The sequence below is a fragment of the Peromyscus californicus genome, unplaced genomic scaffold, assembly GCF_007827085.1.
Source record: "Peromyscus californicus insignis strain IS unplaced genomic scaffold, ASM782708v3 Scaffold_1__1_contigs__length_55948999, whole genome shotgun sequence".
In the NCBI taxonomy this organism is placed as follows: Eukaryota; Metazoa; Chordata; class Mammalia; order Rodentia; family Cricetidae; genus Peromyscus; species Peromyscus californicus.
Genome location: NW_026294492.1, coordinates 33510249 through 33532544, shown reverse-complemented (window position 1 = coordinate 33532544; position 22296 = coordinate 33510249). Strand labels below are relative to the sequence as shown.

The window sequence follows — 22296 nt, the reverse complement described above, 5'->3', positions numbered from 1 at the left end:
CTGTGCCCTTACCTCCTTCACCTGCTGCTGTGGGCCACGTGCCATCAGCATGGCCCAACTGCAACAGAGCAGGGCGAGTTCAGTGCGAGCCAGGGACCATGTGAGCACCTCAGGGCAGGGGTCTTCGCTGCAGGGGAGGGAGCAGGCAGGATCTTCCACATTCTAGGGGAAACTGACTGTTCAGATGATGGACACGGGAAAGTGTACGCCTGGCAGTCAGAGCTTCCTGAGGAACCAACTAGTGGCAGGAGGGGAGAGTGATGGGGTGAGCACCCCCCCATGGCCCAGTTCCAGCAAGAGCTCCATTTTAGTGTTAGCCTCTCCCACCAGTACACATCAGTCAGACGCCAGTATTTTGAGGGAAGCACAGCCAACAGGAACAAACCAGGACACCTGAAAAGAGCACGCAGCATGAGATGACCTGACCCAGTGATGAAGAGTTAAAGGGTCAGGCTCACAAATATCTACCCCAGGGGGTAGGAGAGAAATGGAAGGAAGGAATGAGATGCCCTAGGGAGCCTCACTACATGGAAGAAGATTAGTGAGGGGATCACACTTGGGGACCCTCTCCCAGAGAAGAAAAGGGGAGGGGGGTGTGAAAGAGGCTAGGAAACACCTGGTGAGGTAAGAAGCAAGAAATTCCAAAACCAGGTGAAGAACAAGTGGTTAGCGGAGCCCCATGAGGCTGAAGGCTGGACATCAACAGACGTGGCCACACACCCTGTCAGCTGCCCCTCAGGGAGAGCAGATGGCACTAAATGTCATGGGTTCCCAGGGCCTCCGGTGGCCACCTCTCACCAAGAGCTGGCCATAAGGGACAGAGAGGGGTTGGCAGCAGAGTGGAGCTAAGGGTTTTGGTTTGTTTCTACGGATATAATTACTTACACATACTTGGAAAACAATGCTAACTTTCAATGCTAGCTAGAACAAGAGTAAATGTGCCCTGTGATATTTTCCTGTTTGTACCGTGATACGTTAAAGGGATCAATCTACACCCTGGCAATTGTAAGGGGAGGGCCATCAGCTTTTTTCTCTGAGACTGGTCTAACAGTCTACACTGAAGAGTTCTTCAGTCTAGACACTCTTCATGGGTCTTGACACCCTTCGGGACCTAATGAGAGTTTGGAACATCCTCCCAATTACGTATTTACCCATATACACAATTTTTATCTTGGTGTTTAATTTCATAATCTCCTAGAGCTGTCTTTAGAAATTCTGATTTGTTCTCTAGGGCGCGGTGTTCCAGTGCTGTCTCTTAATGTTACATACGAGCAGATGCACGCCTCTTATTTGACTTTGAAATATGAGTGTGTGTGTGTGTGTGTGTGTGTGTGTGTGTGTGTGTGTGCGCGCATGTGTGGTGTGTACACGCGTATGCCACAGCATAAACGAGGAGTCATTTCTCTTCTTCCACACTGTGGGTTCCAGGGATTGAACTCAGCTCCTCAGCCTTGCTGGCAGGCACCTTCACCCACTGAACCATCTTGCTGGCCCCACTTGTCTCTCTTGGAGGTTTAGTATCTTTCTGTGAACTCCGATTTTCCCCCCAGTGCCGGCGACTGCACTCAGGGCCTCACACACAAACACACCATCTTCTACTGACCCAGCCCCTCCTATATTCTTGGTATATCCCTGTTGTTCCTGGGCATCCGAACCCCTGACAGTGTCCAAAGGAAAGCCGCTGGCATGACTAGTTGAGGGTCTCCGGCTTCCCCTCAAGGTACCTCTGCTCACGTCCCCTCTGCTATTTCCACCAGCCTCCAGGGAGGTGTTGGATCTGTTCTGGAGACTTCCGAGAGCCACACCACACTCTTACAGCCAGGCTTACATTTGTTTTCCCCATGAAAGGGCGTATAACATTGTGGTAAAATAAAGTGTTTGGGGGAAACAGGGTCTTTGTAGATATAATTAGTGATGATGAGGTCATATGGACCAAGGTGGTTCCTCAGCCCAGTAGCTAGGACTGGAAGTCATTGATTCCTTCCATGTAAGAGGAGAGAACTCAGACAGAGAGGAGAGAATACAGACATGACTGAGTTTGGAGCCTCGGTACCACAAGAGGAAGGTCCAGGACCACTAGAAACTAGAAGGACCTCCCCCCAGAATCCCAGGAACATGACAACTTAACACTCTGATTTTGGACTTCTAGATTCCTGAGCTGAACTACAACGACAAGAAGAAACTTCCACAGAACACCAAGTTTGTTGAAATTTGTTACAGCAGCTCTGAGAAGAACCAAAACAATGTGTAAAATATTCAAATAAGCTCTTCCCAGGCACTCACCTGGCCAGGCCTGGCTTCAGTGCAGGAGCCCTGAAGCGGCAGACGACAAGTCAGGTGTGTTCAATGAGATTGCAAGGCCAACAGGCACCAGAGCAAGCAGGCTGTGAAGAAACTCTATGACACTGATGATGTCAACGTCAGTCCTGATGGAGAGAGGAAGGTGTGTGTGAGGCTGGCTCCTGATTCTGATGCTTTGGATGTTAAACAAAACCAGAATCATTTTGACTGAGTCCATCTGCTAATTCTAGGTCTTTGATGGATTGGGTCTTTGTTCCCGTTTTGGGACCTACATGCTGGATTCTAAGATCAGAATGGTGCCTCCAACATGGTGTCAGTTGTGCTAAGGTCTCGGGGTCCTGTTAGAGTATACCTAAAACAAAATGACACTGAATGGCCATGGAAACTCCTACACCTGTAGTCTCAGTTAACCGAAGCCACCCCCAATTTAATGACATGCAGTCGTAACCATTTCACTCGCTCCTGATGCACCCGGTCAGTGAGTTGAACTGCGTTCTGCAAGGCAGATCAGCCACCTCCCCTGGGGTCATCTAAGCAGAGCTAACACAGCTGGCCCTTGGCCACTTCCTCTCATTCAGCCTCTCATCCTCGAGGATGCTAGCCCAGACTTCTGCACAGGGGGGCAGCAGTGTGCCAGATGACGCCTAGGCAGTTACAAATCTCTGGACTCAGCCTCAGAAATCCCAATTTGTAGCCGGCTACCTTCTTTGCAGCTGGCCTGAAGTTGGGGACAGTCTTAGGGGGCTGAGCCCTCAGCCTGTGGAGTCTGATGCTGTCTCAATGCAGATAAGAATGGATTTGATGTCCAGCAGGCCCTCCTGCAGTCTGATTGCTTGTGTGCGGGTTGGGAGAAACACCCCACACATTTAGGACTACAGAATTGAACTGTGTTATAAGAGTACAATAGAAGACTCTGAGTTTGGCTTGTTTTTCCCCCCCATTCACCAGCATAGTTCATGAGGTATTCCTTTATCCATAGGAAGCTATTTGTTCTTACATGTTTGATGAGTATATGAAAGGGGGTATGGAGAGAGAAAGGGAGACAGAAAGACCAAGGGGGTCGAAGCGGCTGACACACTAGCTCAGTCTATTGATCAGCGGGTTATCCACAGCCGTGTTCAGCCAAACCTAGTGGGTATCTAAAGCTCTGTGTGACTTGGCTCACGCAATCCAGGGGGTGGAGCAAGACCCCACCCAGCGAGCAGGAATGCCTCAATAGGCTAGGAGCCCAGAGTAGATGCTGTTTTCTTCTGATTCCACGCCACAGATGAGCTCCTGTATAGAGGGAAAAGGTAGCAACTTGAGAGCAGCCTGATGTTTGATCTTGATTATTAACTTGATGGGATTTACAATCACCATGGAAACAAGATTCCTGGCACATCTGTGAGGGAGTTTCTAGTTAATTGGGCTGGGAAGGCTCACACTAAAATGTGGAGGGCACTAGTCTGTGAGCTGGGGTTTCAGATTGAATAAAGGGGGGAAGAGGAGCCGGGCGGCGACGGCGCACGCCTTTAATCCTGGCACTCGGGGGGGAGGGGGGGGCAGAGCCAGGCGGATCTCTGTGAGTTCAAGGCCAGCCTGGTCTACAGAGTGACGTCCAGGACAGGCACCAAAGCTACACGGAGAAACCCTGTCTCGAAAAGGGGGAAGGGTGGGCAGGGATGAGTACCAGCATTGGTTTTCCTTTGCTTCCTGACTGTTAACACAGCATAACTGCCTGCCTCCAGCTCTTGCCACCGTGGCATCCCCACCACGAGGGACTGTACCCTCAAACTTGGAGCCAAAATAGACCCCTTGTGTTCCCACAGTAAGCAAAGTAACTAATACAAGCAGGTAAGATCCAGAAACTAGAATCGATCAACAATCAATATCCAGAAGGTCCCAGTCAATCAAGAATTAATCAATGCCAGAACACATGGGTAAGAGGAGAGCTGTTGGTTTTTGATGCAGAAGCCATCCAGATAAGGAGGAGGCTTGCCCATGGTACCCAAGAATAGTGTATTATCTACACAGTCCAAAACAGAGGGCATCTTGATGGTGATTATATAACTATCTTAGCCTGAATTTAGAAGATTCTGATGCCAAAATTCTTTTTTTTTTTTTTTCCAAGACCGGGTTTCTCTGTGTAGTTTTGGTGCCTGTCCTGGATCTCCCTCTGTAGACTAGGCTGATCTCGAACTCACAGAGATCCAACTGGCTCTGCCTCCCAAGTGCTGGGATTAAAGGCGTGCGCCACCACCACCCAGCTCTCCCAAAATTCTACTTACGGCCTGCCTTACTTATTCACATTATTTGATTGCATCAATTAAAATCCAGGGTAACTGCATTCTGTCCTTTGTAATACGTAACAGAACACCTGCTGGTTTCGCCGGAGGCCCCACACCGCTGCTGTGAATTCACCCACCCACCTCCCCACCCTTCCCTCCTTTAACAATACTCAAAGTGAACCTAACACATTGTAGGTCCCCTCCACCCTCCCTTTGTTTACACCCCCTCTGTTTACTTGTAGACGGGAAACAGAAAGAAGGTAGTTGGAGTTATTTAGGTACCAAAGAATACTCTAGAAGGAAACACGTAGCTAAAACATTCTAATTAAACAACTGAAAAGATAAAGGCGGAGAAAGGGGGAAGGGTGGTCGAGAGGAAACAGGAAAGTCCCTGCTAGGTGGGTGAGACGCTGGCTGAGTATCTGTCTGGGTTTTGAGCTTTTAAGTCTGGGAAGTAAAGAAGCTGCCTGTGTTAGGCTGCAAACAGGGGCAGGTGGGCATGAGCGCCACCTCTAGTCCAGTGGCTCTCAACCTTTCTAATGCCCAGATACATTTCCTCATGTTGTGCTGACACCCCCCCCCCCACCATACAATCACTTTTGTTGCTATTTCCTAACTGCAATTCTGCTGCTGTCATGAATCGCTGATGTAAATATCTGATCTGCAGGATATCTGATTTGTGACCCCCTGTGAAAGGGTCCTTGGGCCCCCAGAGGCGTGACCCACAGGTTGAGAACTGCCGGTCTGTTCTGTAGTCTGCTTTCTGGTGTCAGAGGCCTGAGACAGTTTCTTCTCCCTCCATCCCTCTTCCTATCGTTCACTCCCTTCCAATTTTTCCAAGAATTCTGAGTCCTGAAGGGAGGGGGAAAGGCAGGTGGTCATACTCAACCCCCCCCCACACACACACAAACCCCACTTTCACCCCCGTCCTTATGCTCACACTTAGATTCAGGTCCGCCCTAGGACAGTCTGGGCTAAAGAGCCTCTAGTCTGACAGACTAGAACACCCAGGGCCATCTTCACCTGCAAAATTCTTCATACATGTTTAAGACGTGTAAGGGTGGGGACTGTGGGTTTGTGGTGGCACCCGTCCGTAATCCCAGTACTGAGGCGGGAGGACAGAGTTCGAGGCTAGCCTGAGCTACATAGCAAGTTGGCCAACATCCTGGATTACAAAGTGATTCCTCGTTTCAATAACAACACCCAAACAGAACATGCAAGGGAGCTGGGGGGATAGGAAAGCTCAGTGGGCAGAGCTTGCCTAGCAAACTAAAGACCCTGATTCGATTCCCAGTGGAGGCGACAAAGAGCTCAGAACAGCGTCGGGCACCTCATTCCTACCCACTACTACTCGGTACTGAGGCTGCTTCAGTGGGACCCGGCCTCGGCTGCAAAGCAGGGTGCACCGGCCTTGACCTCAGGGCTCCCGAGGAGACCGATGCCGGCGTGAATTGCCTCCGGTGATGGTCTCCGTGCGCTCACTGTCGCCCTCAGCGCACCTTGTGTTCAAAGCCTCGGGTTTTCAAACCTTTATTCTCCCTATCACAATACTTCTTTAGGGGAGGGGGTCCTTAGGAAAACGGAAAGTCCGGCATCCTGCATCTTACACGGGGCGAGCACGCACCAGAATCCCTCTTCGGACCGGGGCAACTAGGTGCCCGGAGGACGTTGGCCAGGTCCTAGGAGGCAGGTCTGGTCTGGGGCTCTGAAGGGCCCGCCCTCTTCGGTGAGCAGAGGCAGGGATGTTCAGGGCATGAGGGCTCAGACCCGAGAGCCACACCGCGGGATGGCAGGGGGTTGCTCTGCTCTTTGACCTCCGGGAGGTTAATTAATGAGGTGGCCCACAGGAGGCTGGGCAGACTGACCTCTCCAACTGCCCGATTGCCTGGCGACTCGCGGTGGGCCGGAGAGTCCTGCCTGCCGACCATGGAGCGCCGCCGCCGCGTGAGAGTGAAGTCTTGGGTAGAAGAGAATCGGGCCTCCTTCCAACCCCCGGTTTGCAACAAGCTTATGTGAGTACCCAGCACCCCTTTTCTTATCTTCCCCCTCCTCCTCCTCCCCCTCCTCCCCCTCCCTCAACCCTCCCCTCCCCCTCCACCCCTCTGCCTGGTGCTTTCAGGGGAGGGTGCCGACTGGCTCTTTCAGGTTTCACTATCTCAGTCTGTTCCTCTTTCCGGAGACCACAGCACAGCCGGTGGCCTTGACTTCTGAGACCTGCTTGAGTGTCTCTGAGGCTGTGAGAGATGAGGCAGGATGTGACATCCCTTCCATGGCTGAAAGCAACCATACCCCTTGGGAAAAGCATGATTTTCAATGCCCCAGGCTAGAACTCAGGACCTGGAGACAGCTGAACCACACACCTCAACCTTGGCAAATCCTGAAGCCATGGTTGTATGGTGCGTGTGTGTGTGTGTGTGTGTGTGTGTGTGTGTGTGTGTGTGTGTGTGTCTCCATAGCCCAGGCTATGTAGCTAAGGGTGGGTTTGAACTCCCAATCTGCCTGCTTCCACTTCCCAAGTGCTAGAATTATACGTGTATACCACCACACCTTCTTTCTGAGGTGCTGAGGGTGTAACTTGGGGCCTCTCGAATACTAGGCAAGCACTTTTCCAAACTGAGCTACATCCCTAGCCATGAGGGTTCTTGATTCAGGACTCCAGGCCACACAGGAAAACACCAGGCCCTCCCAGGCCTCCTCTACCTACAGCAGGGACTGACCTGTTCAGGCTGCCTTTCATCTCAGATTTCCCCTCCACCACCTCCCTCCCCCTCCCTCATTTCCACAGCTTCTTGCAACACCACCCCAGACCCCCAAATCACCATATCTGTAGGTCTTTAAGTCATTTCCAATGGGGGGTGATGTCTTAACCCAGACAGCTGCAGCCACTTGACTCTGACAGGGAGATTAGGTCAAGTATATTTACATCATCTCATTGAATTCTCACAGTAGCCCCCACAGGGGTGGGATTTAATAAGTAACTTTCCCAAATGTCACAGAGCTAGCGAGGGACAGAGTCCACAACGCAAGCCCAGAAACAGTTTGACTACAAAGTCCACGCACACCCTTGGTCACTACGCAATACCCCCATGTCTAGCCGTCACCGCCCCTTGAAGCTGTTTCTCTTCTCTCTCTTCTGCTTTTGCCTTCTCCCCCAGCTTGGAGCTTTGTCATTTCTGCCTCTTTCCTGTCTGTAGTCTCTCATTCGCACTCCTCCAACTCCTCCTCCCCCTCTGGAGCCCAGGACCACAGCTCTGATCCTATCCATGCATCAGCCCCGTCAGTAGTGACTACCCTGCCCCCAGCCCTGCCCCCCAGCCTTCCAGTCCTCTAGAACTCCCCAGGTTAACCATCACAACCATCGGCCCTCCCCTTATTCAGTCAGCAGATATTTACTGAGCACCACGATGCTCTGGACTTTGGGGATAGGGCAGGCAGCAAACTGACAGAATACCTTCCTGGTAGAACTGAGATTCTGTTGAGAGGGGATGTCAGTCGGTATGAACAAGTCTGTGGAGGTAACCTCCATCACTGGGAGGGCTGGGTTTTCATGGTGCGTCTGTGCCATGCCTGGCTCTAGCTTCTGGCTGGCATCAGTGGCGTTCCTTGGTTTCAGATGCATGAACCCAGCGTCCATGTTCATCTTCACAGACCTTCCCCTGCTGTGAGTCTCCATATCCACATTCCTGCTCATAAAACCTCACTTATATTGCACTGAGCAGATCATAAGGCAACTGGAACTGTCTCTCCCTCCTGTTCGGGACTCCTGTTTCCTCAAGGCGTTGTCTCTCTCTTGTGTCCCATCAAGACTGTCCCCCACTGCAACAATATGGGTTCGGACCTCAGGCAGGCTCTGAGGTTCACACCCAGCTCCCACATGCTATGGCTGTGTGATGTGAAGTTCGCCTTCCCAGGTCCTTGGGGTTAGGACTCCAACATAAGAATTTGGACCAGTCAGGGGATTCAACCTGTAACACCCCCAGAGAGATTTTGCATTCTGACTTGGGGGGGGGGGGTGTAATTATCAAATAAACTTGTTCAAGAGCTTTTTGTCTATATCTCAGTAAAGTCCATTAATAAAAGGCAAAAACAGAGAAAGGGGTGGGTCAGTGGGTAAAGGCACTTGCCCTCACAAGCCTAAAGGCCTGAGTTCAGTCTCCAAGATCCATGTGATGGAAAGAGAGAACTGACTCTAAATAATTATCCTCTGACCTCCACACGTAAATTACAGCTTATGAGATGATCACTGGGAGAAGCCAAGGCAGGAACTGGAGCAGAAGCTGTGGAGGAGTGCTGCTTGCTGGCTTGCTCCCCCTGGCTTGTTTAACCTCCTTTTTTCTTTTCTTTTTTCTTTTTTTAAAGATTTATTTATTTATTATGTATACAGTGTTCTGTCTGCATATATGCCTGCTCACAATAAGAGGGCGCCAGATCTCATTACGGATGGTTGTGAGCCACCATGTGGGGGCTGGGAATTGAACTCAGGACCTCTGCAAGAACAGCCAGTGCTCTTAACCTCTGAGCCATCTCTCCAGCCCTCAGCCTGCTTTCTTATGGAACCCAGGGTCATCAGCCCTAGGGTGGCGCTGCCCCACAGTGAGCTGGGCCCTCCCCCATCAACCATCAATCACGTGTCTGGCTCATAGGCCAGTCTGGTGGGGGAATTTCCCAATTGAGGTTTTCTCTTCCCAAATAACATGAAACTATTCAGAACATAAATACATAATAACAATAAAAAAACCTATGAAATGAATTAAAGCTGCCTCTCCAGATGAGGGAGCTAAAGCCCAATAACGTCAACTAACATGCCCAAGATTGTAATAAAGCTAAATTGATCTTAGGAGGCTGGCTCCAGTGCCTGTGTTTTTGAACACATGTCACACACACACACACACACACACACACACACACACACACACACACACACATCTGTTTCCCCTGGAGATGTCACAGTCTCCTGAGTCCCCTGAGTATGGTCCACAGTGGTGGACAGTCTCCCGAACAGACAGGTGAGGGCTCCCCTCAGTTCTCCTGTCCTTGAGATCTTGAGTGTGGCCCGGGGCCATGAAGAGTGATGCTCTTCCATGCTGCTTCTTTGTGGGTCAGAAGGCACGGAGACACACAACCACACACGGAGACACTTAAATGCATGAGGAACAATTTGACCACGAGGGGGATCTGTTCTTCTCCCAGATGTGTGAACCAGGCCTCCTCCTGCCTCCACACGTCCCTGCTTTCCGCCGCTCACTCCCAGGAGTTGATTCAGGTCCTGTTCTTGCCTCTTTCCTGCAGGCACCAAGAGCAGCTCAAAATCATGTTCGTCGGAGGCCCCAATACCAGGAAGGATTATCACATCGAGGAGGGTGAGGAGGTAGGTCGTGGATGCTCGCCCGTGCCATCCGGCTGCCACCTGTGGGGGAGCGGACACTTCTGCCCCAGGGCTAGAGCGAGTCGCCCAGAGAAAAGCAAATATGGCTGCCACAGGAAAGGGAAATGGCTGCCTTAGAATTGGGGTGCCTGCAGGTCTACCTTTGCCTACCTTGTGCCCAGGGAACTCTATTGGGGAGGCCCTGTGTTTGACAGGCTCCTGTGGTGGGGTCTCCACTGTCATGGACATGTGGTGGTCTATACGGATGGTTCTTCTCCTTTGGCCTCCCATATGAGCCACAGACTCCGAGGGATTCCATGGTACTCTGACCCCAGAAGCCAGGCTCTCCCTGTCCGTCACATAAGGAGCAAAGGGTCTAAGGACACAAGGACGCGGAGGGGAAATGTTGGGTGGAAAGGTAACAAGGGAGCATGGGTAGTGCTGAAAAAGGAGTAGGAACAAGGTGGGCCCTCCTTACTTCTAGGGAGTACAGGTCCCGAGTTGCTAGCGGCTCCAATGATTCAGAGTCTGGAGAGTGAATTCTGCGCTTCTACACTCACGTACGGAAGCTACATTAAAAAAAAAAAAAAGCAAAAGTTAAGTGTGATGGTGCACACCTGTAATCCTAACACTCCGGAGGGGAGGCAAAGGGGACCGAGAGTTCAAGGACAGCCTGGGCTGCAAAATGGAAACTTGTTTGAAGAAGGGAGGGACGAAGAGGAGGAGGAGGAGGGAGAAGGAGGAAGGAGGAGGAGGAAAAGGAAGGAGAAGGAGGAAGAGGAGGAGGAAGAGGAGGAGGAAGAGGAAGGAGAAGGACAAAGAGGAGAAGGAAGAGGAGGAGGAGGAGGACAATGAGGAGGAGGAGGAAGAGGAGGAGGAGGAAGAGGAGGAGGACAAGGAGGAGGAGGAGGAGGAAGAGGAGGAGGACAATGAGGAGGAGGAGGACAAGGAGGAGGAGGAAGAGGAGGAGGAGGAAGAGGAGGAGGACAATGAGGAGGAGGAGGACAATGAGGAGGAGGAGGACGAAGAGGAGGAGGAGACAATCACCACTACTACCCCTCCCCAGAGACAGACAGATCCCAGATCCCCCAATATAGATCAGGATGTGGTGGGACAGGACCACTGTAAAGTGCCCCTTATTTTCTGGGAGACCTGGTTCTGGAGTTTGAGCCTCCACCCCCATCACTGGCATCCCACACACCAGCCCAGGACTGTTCATCACCGTGAACCCTTGAGAATGCTCTGTCAGCAGATGCTGAGGGCCCAGGGTGTGTGTTGGGCACCAGACCTGCAGGCAGAGGGTGACGGCCCTGCAGTAGTGCTGCCTGAGCTGAGCAGAACCAGTTCCACAGACCTGGGCCTTCTCCCGGCCACTGAACACTTCTCTGTGAACTTTTCCTGTGATAAAAAAAAAAAAAAAAAAAAAAGTGAAAATCTAAATCTACGGAGGAGAGGCCGGCCATAGCTGAGAGTCTGCGGCGACTGAGGCCCAGCCAGCCTTTCCCGTTTGCCCCCCGTCAGCCTCACCTCCACTCAACGGTTAGGTCTGCCGTCAGTGTCCACCCCGCCTGTCCCCCAACTATCTCTCTCCTTCTTTGCCCAGCTCACCTCAGGGTCTCTCCACGCTGTTCCGGAGGGTGGGTGTTTGTGTCAGCTGGTTTTTATGTCAGCTTGACCCAAGTCAGAGTCATCGGAGAGGAGGGAGCCTTGACTGAAAAAGTACCTCCATAACCCTGTCTCGAAAAACCAAAAAAAAAGTACCCCCATAAGATCTGGCAAGCCTGCTGGGCATTTTCTTAATTAGTGGGAGGGCCCAACCCACTGTGGGTGGTGCCATCCTGGGTTCTATAAGAAAGCAGACTGGGGCCGGGCGGCAGTGGTGCACACCTTTAATCCTAGCACTCGGGAGGCAGAGCCAGGCGGATCTCTGTGAGTTCGAGGCTAGCCTGGGCTACAGAGTGAGTTCCAGGAAAGGCACAAAACTACACAAAGAAACCCTGTCTCGAAAAACCAAAAAAAAACCAGGCTGAGCAAGCCAGGGGAAGCAAGCCATGACCTCTGCATCAGCTCCTACCTCCAGGTTCTTGCCCTGATTGAGTTCCTGCCCTGACTGCCTTTGACAATGAACTGCGATATAGAAGTATAAGCCAAACAAACCCTTTCCTCCCCAAGTTGCCTTGGTCATGCATGGTGTTTCATCATGGCAGTGATAGCCCTAAGTAAAACAGTGTCTTTGAGTCCCTGGGCCAGTCCATGTCTTGATTCATCTCATGGTGTCTGAGAGATGAGAAGGGCTGCCTTCAAGGTAGAGGGACACTTGGTGGCTCAGAGAAGTCTGGCTGGAGCTAGGCTCGTGATGTTTGGACCTGCTCTTTGGTAGGAGGGCAGAGTTTGGTACCTTGCCAGTCCCTGGGCAGCCTCAGAGCAAAGCAAAGGGTCGACATCCTCTCTGTCCATGCCTGTCCTCATCCGGAGCCTGGGCAGTCGCTCTGAGTGATGTTTAAAGCATATCTGGTACAGACTGAGCTAGATTTCCCTTCTTGCCTGAGCTCTGGTCTCTGCAACAGTCCTTAGGTGCCCTGGACCCACTCACCACTCACCCACTTCACGCTTTTTCTCGTGGTTGCCAAGAATAAGGACAGTTGGCTGGGAAGGAGATGAGGTTCCTCTGCCTGTGGAAAAAGGCCATGTGCACGGAGCAGGCACTTACCAGGTGTGGGTGCTTACCTGTTCCTGGCTCCCCCTGCCTGTGAGGTCTTTTCCAGGTCACAGAGGCAGACTCAATTTAATATCTGTGTGAGCAGGTACACTTAATCTCCCAGCTAGCCCTAGGTCTCAAACATCATTTACTTCTCAAGGAGCACACTTCCTTTTCGATTGCCCAGGGCTGTTGTTGATTTTTCTGCTGTCCGGGGGTTTGTCCTCGGCTGCAGGTCAGGCCCGCCCTCATCACAGGGATAGGCCTCTGGGCAGGGGACAGGTCGGGAAAATTCCGCCTCTGCCTTCTAGTTTTGATCGATGGCTGGTAATATCTTGTAGTCGGTCTGGAAAGGGTTTGAATCTGGCTCCTTTCTCCCAAGTTTTCCTGATATTAGCAGGTCCTGGGGACACTAGCCTCTCCCCATAACCCTGAGATACCTCTTCCTCTCCTGTCATCTATCATGAAATGACCCAGGACTTATACTGCAAATTGCTCTCTCTCTCTCTCTCTCTCTCTCTCTCTCTCTCTCTCTCTCTCTCTCTCTCTCTCTCTCTCTCTCTCATACAAGCTCAATTGCTTCCTATGAGAAAACCTAGTAGGTTTTTCTGATTTGTATTAAATAACATATAAGGTGCAAGTGTGTGTGTGTGTGTGTGTGTGTGTGCGCGCGCGCATGCGTGTGTGTTTTGTGGGGGATTAAACTCAGAGCCTCGTACATATTATATAATAAACATTCTGCCATGGAGCTCCATCTTCAATCATATGGCTTGTTTTTAATAATGAAAGCAAATACCATTCACTGTAGAAAATATAAAATATGCAGAAAGAAAACTTTGCCTCACTTATAACCATGAACACTGTCACCTATGCTATCTATGGGCTACTGTGTAATTAGAATCCTCTGGGGTTAATTTTTTGTTTGCTTTGTTTTTTGAGGCAAGCTCTCACTCTGTAGCCCAGGCTGGCCTCAAACTCAACGCAATCCTTCTGCTAATTAGAGACATGAGTCACCACATCCAGCTCATTAAGTACTGATTGGGGTTTTAGGACAGAACAGAAAACTTAGTAGGAGTCCCCTAGAGAAAGCCTGTCGTCAACTCCATCCACCTAGGCTCCCAACTTCCCCAGCCCAGTGCCAGAGCATCTCAATGTCTCCCAGAATCACACACAGTCACCCAACTTCAACTCCAGGACCCACCATCTTAGACCAGCTGCTTTGAGCTTCAACTTTATTTTCTTCAGAATGGGGCTAATGATGATGTTGGGGTTGTAAGATTTCTGATGAGTGTGAAAAAGCCCAGCCTAAGTTAAGGAGTATTTCTACTGCGGAGTCACTGAATTCTCCAGGAAGCTCCTAATCCAGCCTTCTACATCCTACCTCCCAGCCAGGCACCTGCTGTTACATCCTGGGTACCCTGATGGTCACCTACATGTTCCAGATGTGACCCCTGAATGTCTCCAGCTTTCTTGTCTGTGGCCTGGACCAGGGGGTGCAGGGGCCCCAGGAGCTGTTCATAAGCCCTGAGGTCTGCAGGAAACTGTTCCAGTTTTCTGGTCAGAATTCAGGTCCTGAGCAGGAGTTAAGGATCTAAAAGATGGATCAGGGAGGTCCCAAGCTCTTTGTTTTTCCACAGGTATTTTACCAGCTGGAGGGAGACATGGTCCTCCGAGTCCTGGAGCAAGGCAAACACCGGGATGTGGTCATTCGGCAGGGAGAGGTGAGGCTGACCCCAGGGGAAAGAAAGGCCAAGGCCCCATCCTCTGGTCTTCCTCTGAGCACAAACATTCCCTCAGGTTTCCTGGGTAGAGGCTGAGTGGAGAGTAGGGTCCAGGGTGGACAGGCAGAGTTTCCCTGCTGCCCTGTGGGTCACCCAGCATGCTGGGGGCACTGAGGTGACCTCAGGGTGCAGCCTTGCTGGACTCCTGTTCTCCATCCCCACAGATATTCCTCCTGCCTGCCAGAGTGCCCCACTCCCCACAGAGGTTCGCCAACACCATGGGGCTGGTGATTGAGAGGAGGCGGCTGGAGAGCGAGCTGGATGGGCTGAGGTAATTGCTCGTGCCTCGCGGGGCTTGGGTGATCACAGGGTTAACAACAGAGGGGCATAGTTCAAAACTATAGCAGGAAGGATCCATGATAGACTCAAGAGAGCACTTCCTGGCCACCGAGAGACTGGAGGGCTTGGCAACAGGAGGTGATGGAGAACCTGGATTTGCTGGCTAACCAGAGAGGGGAAAGTGGGTTTGGTCATGAGGGAGGAGAGTGCTCTCTGTGGTACACATGAAGATGCTGGCTGGAACTGGTATTTGTGTTTTCCAAAGGTCTGCTAGGAAGCTGGTGGTGGGAAGGGTCGATGCAGACAGGGAATGAAGGAACCTAGAAAGCCACATGTCCTGGTATAGGCAAACACTGCTCCTTCTAGCAGCCTGGGCCTGCAGAAGTTACCCTTGGCCGGTGCCTGCACACACGTGTCTCTACCCCAGATCACAACAAGTACGGACATCTGGCTAGCAACAGCTATGTGCCAGGCACCAGCTAGGAGGGTCACTGTTTATTTATTTACCCTATACTCCCCATGATGCTGGGGGGCTAGGTGCTGCTTTACCATTCTGCTCTTTTTGAAGCTCCGGGGACTGAGAAGAAACTAGGCCCAGGTAAAATAACTTGCTAGACCCGGCATCACAGAGAACTACAAAGCCGGCATCCGTGCTGGATCAGCAAGATGGAGGGGGAAAGTCAGGTTCCATCCCATTTCCCTTGAACCCCTGCCTGCCCCCCATCAGTCTCTGGACCAGTGGTCCTCAACCCGTGGGTCTCAACCCCTTTGGAGGCTGAAACACCCTTTCACAGGGGTCATCTAAGACTATTGGAAAAGCCAGGTGGTGGCGGCGCACGCCTTTAATCCCAGCACTTGGCAGGCAGAGGCAGGTGGATCTCTGTGAGTTCGAGGCCAAGCCAGAGCTACACAGAGAAACCCTGTCTCTGGAGAAAGAAAAAAGGTGGTGGGGGGGGGGGTTGCAGCATCAGGAAGGTTGAGAACCACTGGTCTAGACTATTACGCTCTGAAAGGAGGGAATCCCTCAAGCTCAGAGGACCCAAGATTTTTCTGGCAACCCTGTTTTGAATTTTCAAAGAAAACTTAAATTTCTCAATAAGTCACCAGAATCAGAACACTTTGTCTCACATATCCTGTTATAACGGGCATCTTTAAACACTCATTTTTTCAATGAGTTGAAATCATAGGTATTCCTTCTCAAAGTCTAGTAACATAAGAATTCAAAATGAACTAAATTAAAATGACCTGCCACTAACAGGAGGATTTTATGGTTTGGGAATTTCATTTCATTCTTTTTCACCCCCAAGAAAACAGACCCCAAAGCCCTTTGCCATTCTTCAGTTCGGCATAAAGAAGTGACCTTTTTTTTTTGTTCACACCTCTCCCACATAACCATGCAGTCTTGTTACATGCATGAGCTTAAGGTTTGCTTTGTTTGGTTTAAAAAGAAAAAGAGTTGGTGTTAGAGCCGGTGAGAGGCCAACACAACACCAAGGAGCTTGCTGCCAAGCCTGAGGGCCCCAGTTTGATTCCCGGGACCCACAGGGTGGAAGATGTAAACTTCTGAAAGTTGTTCATAAAATCCTCTTCTGACCTCCACAACCCATCCCACGGTGTGCACACATGCCTCACCCCACCCCCAATAAATAAAGAAAAAAATTCCTGAGGCACTGCAGACTTCTAGAATTTATGCAGTTTGCCTAACTGAAGCCACATGCCCATTGAAAAAGTTTACGAGTATTTCTCATACTGTTAAAAAGTTCCTAATATATATACTGCTAATGGCTGAACCATATGTCTACAGCATAATGGCCCATTGAATAGGCAGATCGCTGGCCTGAATTCTAAAAGGAGTCTCTCTGAGGTGCTTTATGAAGGAGACTCCGGTGAGTTATTGGTGTCCTCAATAACATTTTACAGCAAATTCAATAACGGATTTCATCTGGCTGCTTTTGACCTTTAATAAAAGCCAGGGACTCAACATTAAAATGCCACCCCGAAGGCCCTTCCTAAGGGCACTGCAGCCCCACAGTGAAGCTTTCTGGTGGCCAATTCCGTCTCGGGGTAGAACCTGGGTGGGTGCATGGTGTGTCTCTAGCCTGTCTCTCCCCGTAGGGCTGTCCCTGCTTTTCTGGTGAGAGTTGAAAAGCAGACACAGAACTGGCCTGGTCTGGAGCTGGTTCAGGGAGTGGGCATTTTGGAGACAGTAGCTCCCAGCCCCTGCCTTGTGCTACCTGCGTAAGGGCCAGTGGCACCGCACAGCTCTGCCTGCCCAGGTGTTCCCTGGCTGCCGGGATGTGGGTGGTTGCAGGGGTGACTGAAGACTCTGTGTGTGTGTGTGTGTGTGTGTGTGTGTGTGTGTGTGTGTGTGCGCTCGCGCGCCAGAGAAAGCCAGAGCTATGCACAAGTTCTAAGATGCAGAGGTGACCTCCGACCTCTGAAACAGAAGAATCCTTCCCTCATGGGGGGCGGGGGGGTTGATGCATGCGTGTGCGCATGCGCCGCATTGGCTGTTCAGCGTATGATAACCCAGAGCCCAAAGAACAAACTTCAAGCTGCCCCGAGACTTGGGCTCAGCTTCGACTTCCTTTTGCTAAAGACAAACACACTTGGAATGACCGTTCTCCAAGCTTCTGTGCTGAGGGCAGTCTGCTCAGCCACGTTTAGGCTGTGTAACCCCTCCCGAGTCCTTCTGCTTCCGGGCGGAGTTCTGCCTGCCTCGCACATGCCCTGTATAAGTGTGATCCCTGGGCTGTGCCAACAGATGTGACAAAGCCACATAGCTATGCAGTGCCTGGGCTCAGAGAGGGACCCTTAACCAGAGCCCAGCCTAGACCGAGCTGCCCTAAAGCTGCCCAGATGGAGAATGGATTACCTTGACCTCGGTTTTGACAGGTACTATGTTGGGGACACTGTAAATGTCCTCTTCGAGAAATGGTTCTACTGCGAGGACCTTGGAACACAGTTGGCCCCCATCATCCAAGAGTAAGTCACCAGCTTGGCCCCACCCCCCTCACCTCCACTGTCCTTCAGTTCTGCAGGGCCCACTGGCCTGGATCCATCAGGCTTGAGAGTTAGAGAGAGTCTCTGACATCGGGGGATGGGATGAAACGCCCTGCAGGGTTGGGAGGGAAGGTGTGATTGGGTGATCAAGTCATGTGAGGGTCTGTGAATGTGTACTGGCTCTTGCGTATGGTGTATGCCTCCCTGGCCTCTTAACAGGAATGCTGCCATTCCTTCTCCTGTCTGTCTGTCTGTCTGTCCCTGCAGGTTCTTCCGCTCTGAGCAGTACCGAACAGGAAAGCCTGACCCTGGTGAGGCCTCTGACAGTCACATTTTCCTTCCCTTTCTCCCTCTCTCCCTCCCTGTAGTGGGATGGGTTTTGACCCAGGGACCCAGGAGCCTCTTCCTGAGTCCTCCGCCCAGGACTTAAAGTTCTGAGTAAACGACACCAAGTGGCAACCCCATATGGCTGTTCAACCACTAGGCTGCACACAAGACCCATATCTGCTATTGAGTTAGGGCTCCTGGGACCCGGCTCTACTGGGGCTAGGTGGGCTGAGCCTGGAGGTCTCCGCTCATCACTGTGTCGCTGGCACAGACCAGCTGCTCAAGGAGCCGCCATTCCCGATGAATACCCGATCTGTCATGGAGCCCATGTCACTGAAGGCATGGCTGGATGGCCACTCCAGGGAGCTTCAGGCAGGCACATCCCTCAGCCTGTTCGGGGACACCTATGAGACCCAGGTAATACAGCTCAGGGCACTGAGCAGCCATCCATCTGTCATCTGGGAAGTGGGAAGTGTATGTGTGTGTGTGTGTGTGTGTGTGTGTGTGTGTGTGTGTGTGTGTGTGTGTGTGTGTGTATGTGTGTGTGTGTATGTGTGTGTGTGTGTGTGTGTGTGTGTGTGTGTGTGAGAGAGAGAGAGAGAGAGAGAGAGAGAGAGAGAGAGAGAGAGAGAGAGAGAGACTTCAGAGGCTTGAGAATGGCCTTCCTGTTCCCTCTCTGTCTCTGAGAGAATGGTGTGACTGGAATTCTCTGGTAGCTTTATGGTCCCATGGACACTTTACTTTAGAGTGGGAGGTTCTTTGCCCATTGTCAGCTTCCTGGGTGCCTGCCACTTACCTACCCCTGGGCTCTTGGCACACAGGAGCTTGGAAACTCAAGGGAAAAGTTATGTGGTAGAGGGATGGGCAGCAATGTGTAGAGACCCTAAAAGCTGGCCGTTTATGGACTATTGCTGCTGTGTCAGAACAAGACATTTGCTATGGACAAATTCACCCACTGCTGCTGGTCATGTGACAGCTTATTTCCTAGAGAAACCACAGGAAATCCTAGGAGAAAGGGAAAAAGTCAAGGAAGGCTCCTGGAGGAGGTGGTGTGTATATAGAATTTTTTAATTTAAAAAAAAATGTAGGTTTATTTATTTTATGTTTGTGTGTATTGGCTTACATGTGTGTAAGCTCATGCCTGGTGCCTGTGGAGGCCAGAAGAGAGTGTTGGACCCTCTGGAATTGGAGTTACAGATGCTTATGAACGACCATGAGGGTCCTTTGTGAGAACAAGTGCTCTTAACCACTGAGCCATCTCTCCAGCCCCCAAGTAGAATTGTGAAGCAGGTGTAAAGGTTCGCAGGAGGAAGGAAGGGAGGTGATGGAACATTCTCAGGAAGGGAGAAACATAAAGTCACAAGGGACTGAAACAGCCTTGCCCTGCAAGCCGCTGAGGCTGGCCAGAGCTCGGTGGGGAAGCAGGGATGAAAACTGGACTACTAACTGTTCCTGGAACTCTGCTGAGCTGGACTGAGGGAGGGAGGGGACATGTCCCAGAGACAGTGGGGCTGCACCCGGGTGTTGAGTGAGGAGGCTAGAGTGGCATTTCAAAGCTGTCATCTTTCCTTCCTGAGGCTGGGTCAGAGGACAAGGTGTAACAGGGAGACCACCAAGGATGCTGGTAGTCACGTGTGCGGTAACTCGCCAATGGCACCGCCTGTATGGTTAGAGATAGTCACTCCGGGTCAGCAAGATGGCTCACTGCATACAAGTACTTACTGTGCTGGCCTTTGATCATCCCGCACAGAGATGGGAAGAGAGAACTGATTCGGTAGGTCATCCTCCGATCGACAATGCATGTGTGCCCACACATCCATGTCACATGCTCACACATGCTGGTGATGATGATGATGGTGGTGATGATCATGGAGGGGGAAAAGGAAGAGGAGGAGGAGGAAGAAAAATCTCACTCCAGGACAGGAAGCCCACGGAGTATAGGCTTGGACCACTTTTTCAGAGCCAGGGACACCCAAAGCTTATGTAAGGCTGTGATAAAGGCACACAAAGCCCGAAGCCCCTTCTGCCCATCACAGCTGTGGCAATGGCTTCCTCCCACCCCCTGTCTACCTGCTCTAGTTTACCGTAGCAAATATCTATTAACCCCTAGGACAGCCAGCAGGAGCACCAGCCCTCCGTGGCCATGAGGCCAGTAGACCTCAGCCTCTCTCTTTTCTTTCTCAAGTCAGACTCTGAACACCTCACAGGAAGGGTGGAGGAAATCTGGGGAGCTGGGGTGAGTGTGTCTGAATGTGAGCAGGTGACATGCTTGCAGAGGAACCACAGGGGCCCCTGTGTGTGGTCATGACTGTGAATAATGAGCAGGCAGCACCTGCTGCCAGGCAGGTGGCAGAGGCCCTCCTTTCTGATCCCTGACAAGCAAAGGCTTGTCATGTGTGAGGCTGTAGTATTGTCCAGTCTTGCCCCTTGAAGGTCACAGCGGTTGAGAGCCAGGGTCGGGATGACCTCCTGAATGGGGCAGGATCCCCCCACCCCCCAAAGTCTACTTTGTCTCCCACCAGGTCATCGCCCATGGACAAGGTAGCAGCAAAGGCCCAAGAAAGGATGTGGACGTGTGGCTGTGGCAGCTGGCAAGTGGGATCCCAGGACAGGGTGGCACCTGTCCATGGAGATTGGGTTGTTCCCGGGCCTCAGGTTCCCACAGTGGGCCATACTGTCAGAGCCTCCTGGCAAGGCGAACTCGGGACGTTAAAGCGGGTATTGAGGCCCGTCAGTTTCCCCCGACTCTTTTGTTGTTCTGTTTGGTTTTGGGGTGTTGGGGGTGGAACCCAGGGTGAGAGCTCTGCCATTGAACCCCCAACACACACACACACACACACACACACACACACACACACACACACACACAAACACATACACACATACACATATACACACACACATACACATACACACACACACATACACACACACACACACACACACACACACACACACACATTTTTCTTATTTTGAGACAGGGTTTCGCTGAGTCACTCAGGCTGGCCTTGAACACAGTCTCACAGGCCTCCATTTGACTCTGCTGCTCTTCCACAGGAGGGCTCATCCACGGTGACAATGGGCGGACAGCATGTGGCCCTGGCCCCAGACGACAGCCTGCTGGTGCCCGCTGGAACCTCGTGAGTACCATGCCAGGACTTTCTGAAACTGTGTAACTGACCCTCTTTCCCTGGGATCTTCAGGCTCCGGCCTTGCCTGACTCTTGCCTATCTGTGTCTCCACAGGTACATGTGGGAGCGAGCACAAGGCTCGGTGGCCTTGTCTGTGACACAGGACCCTGCCTGTAAGAGGCCACTGGGGTGACCCTCGTGTGTGGGCCCCAAGAAGTCACAGGGTGCCTGAGTGCCATCTTGGCGGCTGCCCTAGCCTCCTTGCATCCTCGTGGACATCACCAAGCACCTCAGCCTGCCCTTGGCTTGGTGGTGGCTTTTCACTGTCATGTACCCTCCTGCCATCCTTGGTCCAGGGTGTCAGACTCCCAGGGCACCGGTGATTCCCCTCTCTCCTAACAGCCATAGCCCTATGCTGTTCAGCTCGATGTGTGTTGTCCCCACAGACCCACCAGCCTGCCACTGAGACATCTCTCAATAAAGGCATCCTAGTGAACGAGTGCTTGTAGGTTGTAGGTGGCAGAGCCTGTGTTCGCCTGGGGTGTGTTGCAGCTGGGGTTTAGGAACGCCAGTGACCTTAGAGCATTAGAGGGACTATTACTGTGTGTCACCACCACTGGTGGATGGGCATTTCTCACTGTGTGTGCCACCCTGACCCACACATGAGCTGGGGCCTGCCGTGGTTGTATTGCTGAGTGCGTCTCGGTCTCATTCTCTGTTCCCATTCATTCATTCATTGGTTAACATAACAGAACCAGCAAACCCCCACTCTGTTGAGTTTCTTTCTCTAGCGCAGAAGTCATTTATGCTAACTGTGGAAAGGAGAAATCTTTAAAACACAATTCCCCGGTCCCAGAGTTAATGACTAGTCAGAACTTCTGCAGGTGGAGGTATGGGAAGTGGGACATCATGGGACATGCACAGCCTTCCTGGGCAGCCTGGGCTCAGTGAAGGAGGGACTTCATCGAGAGGCTGGAAGTACCGAGCCTGCATCTGCACAGAACAGGCGTGGGCCTAGAGGCAGAGGTTCCTCTAGAAAAGGGAACTAGAACCCTGTCTTCCTACCCTAGTCTGGTGGCTCACGGCTCCGACACACTCTACTGGAGGGCAAAGAGGACCTGACTTGGCTGAGGGGTGTTCTGCC

The 22296-nt window shown here is 51.7% G+C and overlaps 1 protein-coding gene across 4 annotated transcripts in view; it reads left to right on the top strand.

The window, feature by feature from the left end:
- Haao (3-hydroxyanthranilate 3,4-dioxygenase) overlaps window positions 1-21648 on the top strand; it is an 87494-nt gene extending 65846 nt beyond the window's left edge. The window contains exons 4-14 of one of the 4 annotated variants that reach the window (XM_052746436.1): window positions 2150-6294; window positions 6416-6580; window positions 9858-9936; window positions 14269-14352; window positions 14577-14683; window positions 17587-17676; window positions 17962-18005; window positions 18293-18438; window positions 20544-20612; window positions 21079-21161; window positions 21267-21648. In XM_052746436.1, coding sequence (XP_052602396.1) covers window positions 6495-6580; window positions 9858-9936; window positions 14269-14352; window positions 14577-14683; window positions 17587-17676; window positions 17962-18005; window positions 18293-18438; window positions 20544-20612; window positions 21079-21161; window positions 21267-21345 — 867 coding nt within the window. In that variant the 5' untranslated portion in view covers window positions 2150-6294; window positions 6416-6494 and the 3' untranslated portion in view covers window positions 21346-21648. Of the gene's footprint in view, window positions 1-2149; window positions 6581-6630; window positions 9937-14268; window positions 14353-14576; window positions 14684-17586; window positions 17677-17961; window positions 18006-18292; window positions 18439-20543; window positions 20613-21078; window positions 21162-21266 lie in introns of those variants that run through there. The other 3 variants (XM_052746435.1, XM_052746433.1, XR_008220209.1) reach the window with 3 other exon arrangements.
- Window positions 21649-22296: the final 648 nt, after the last annotated feature.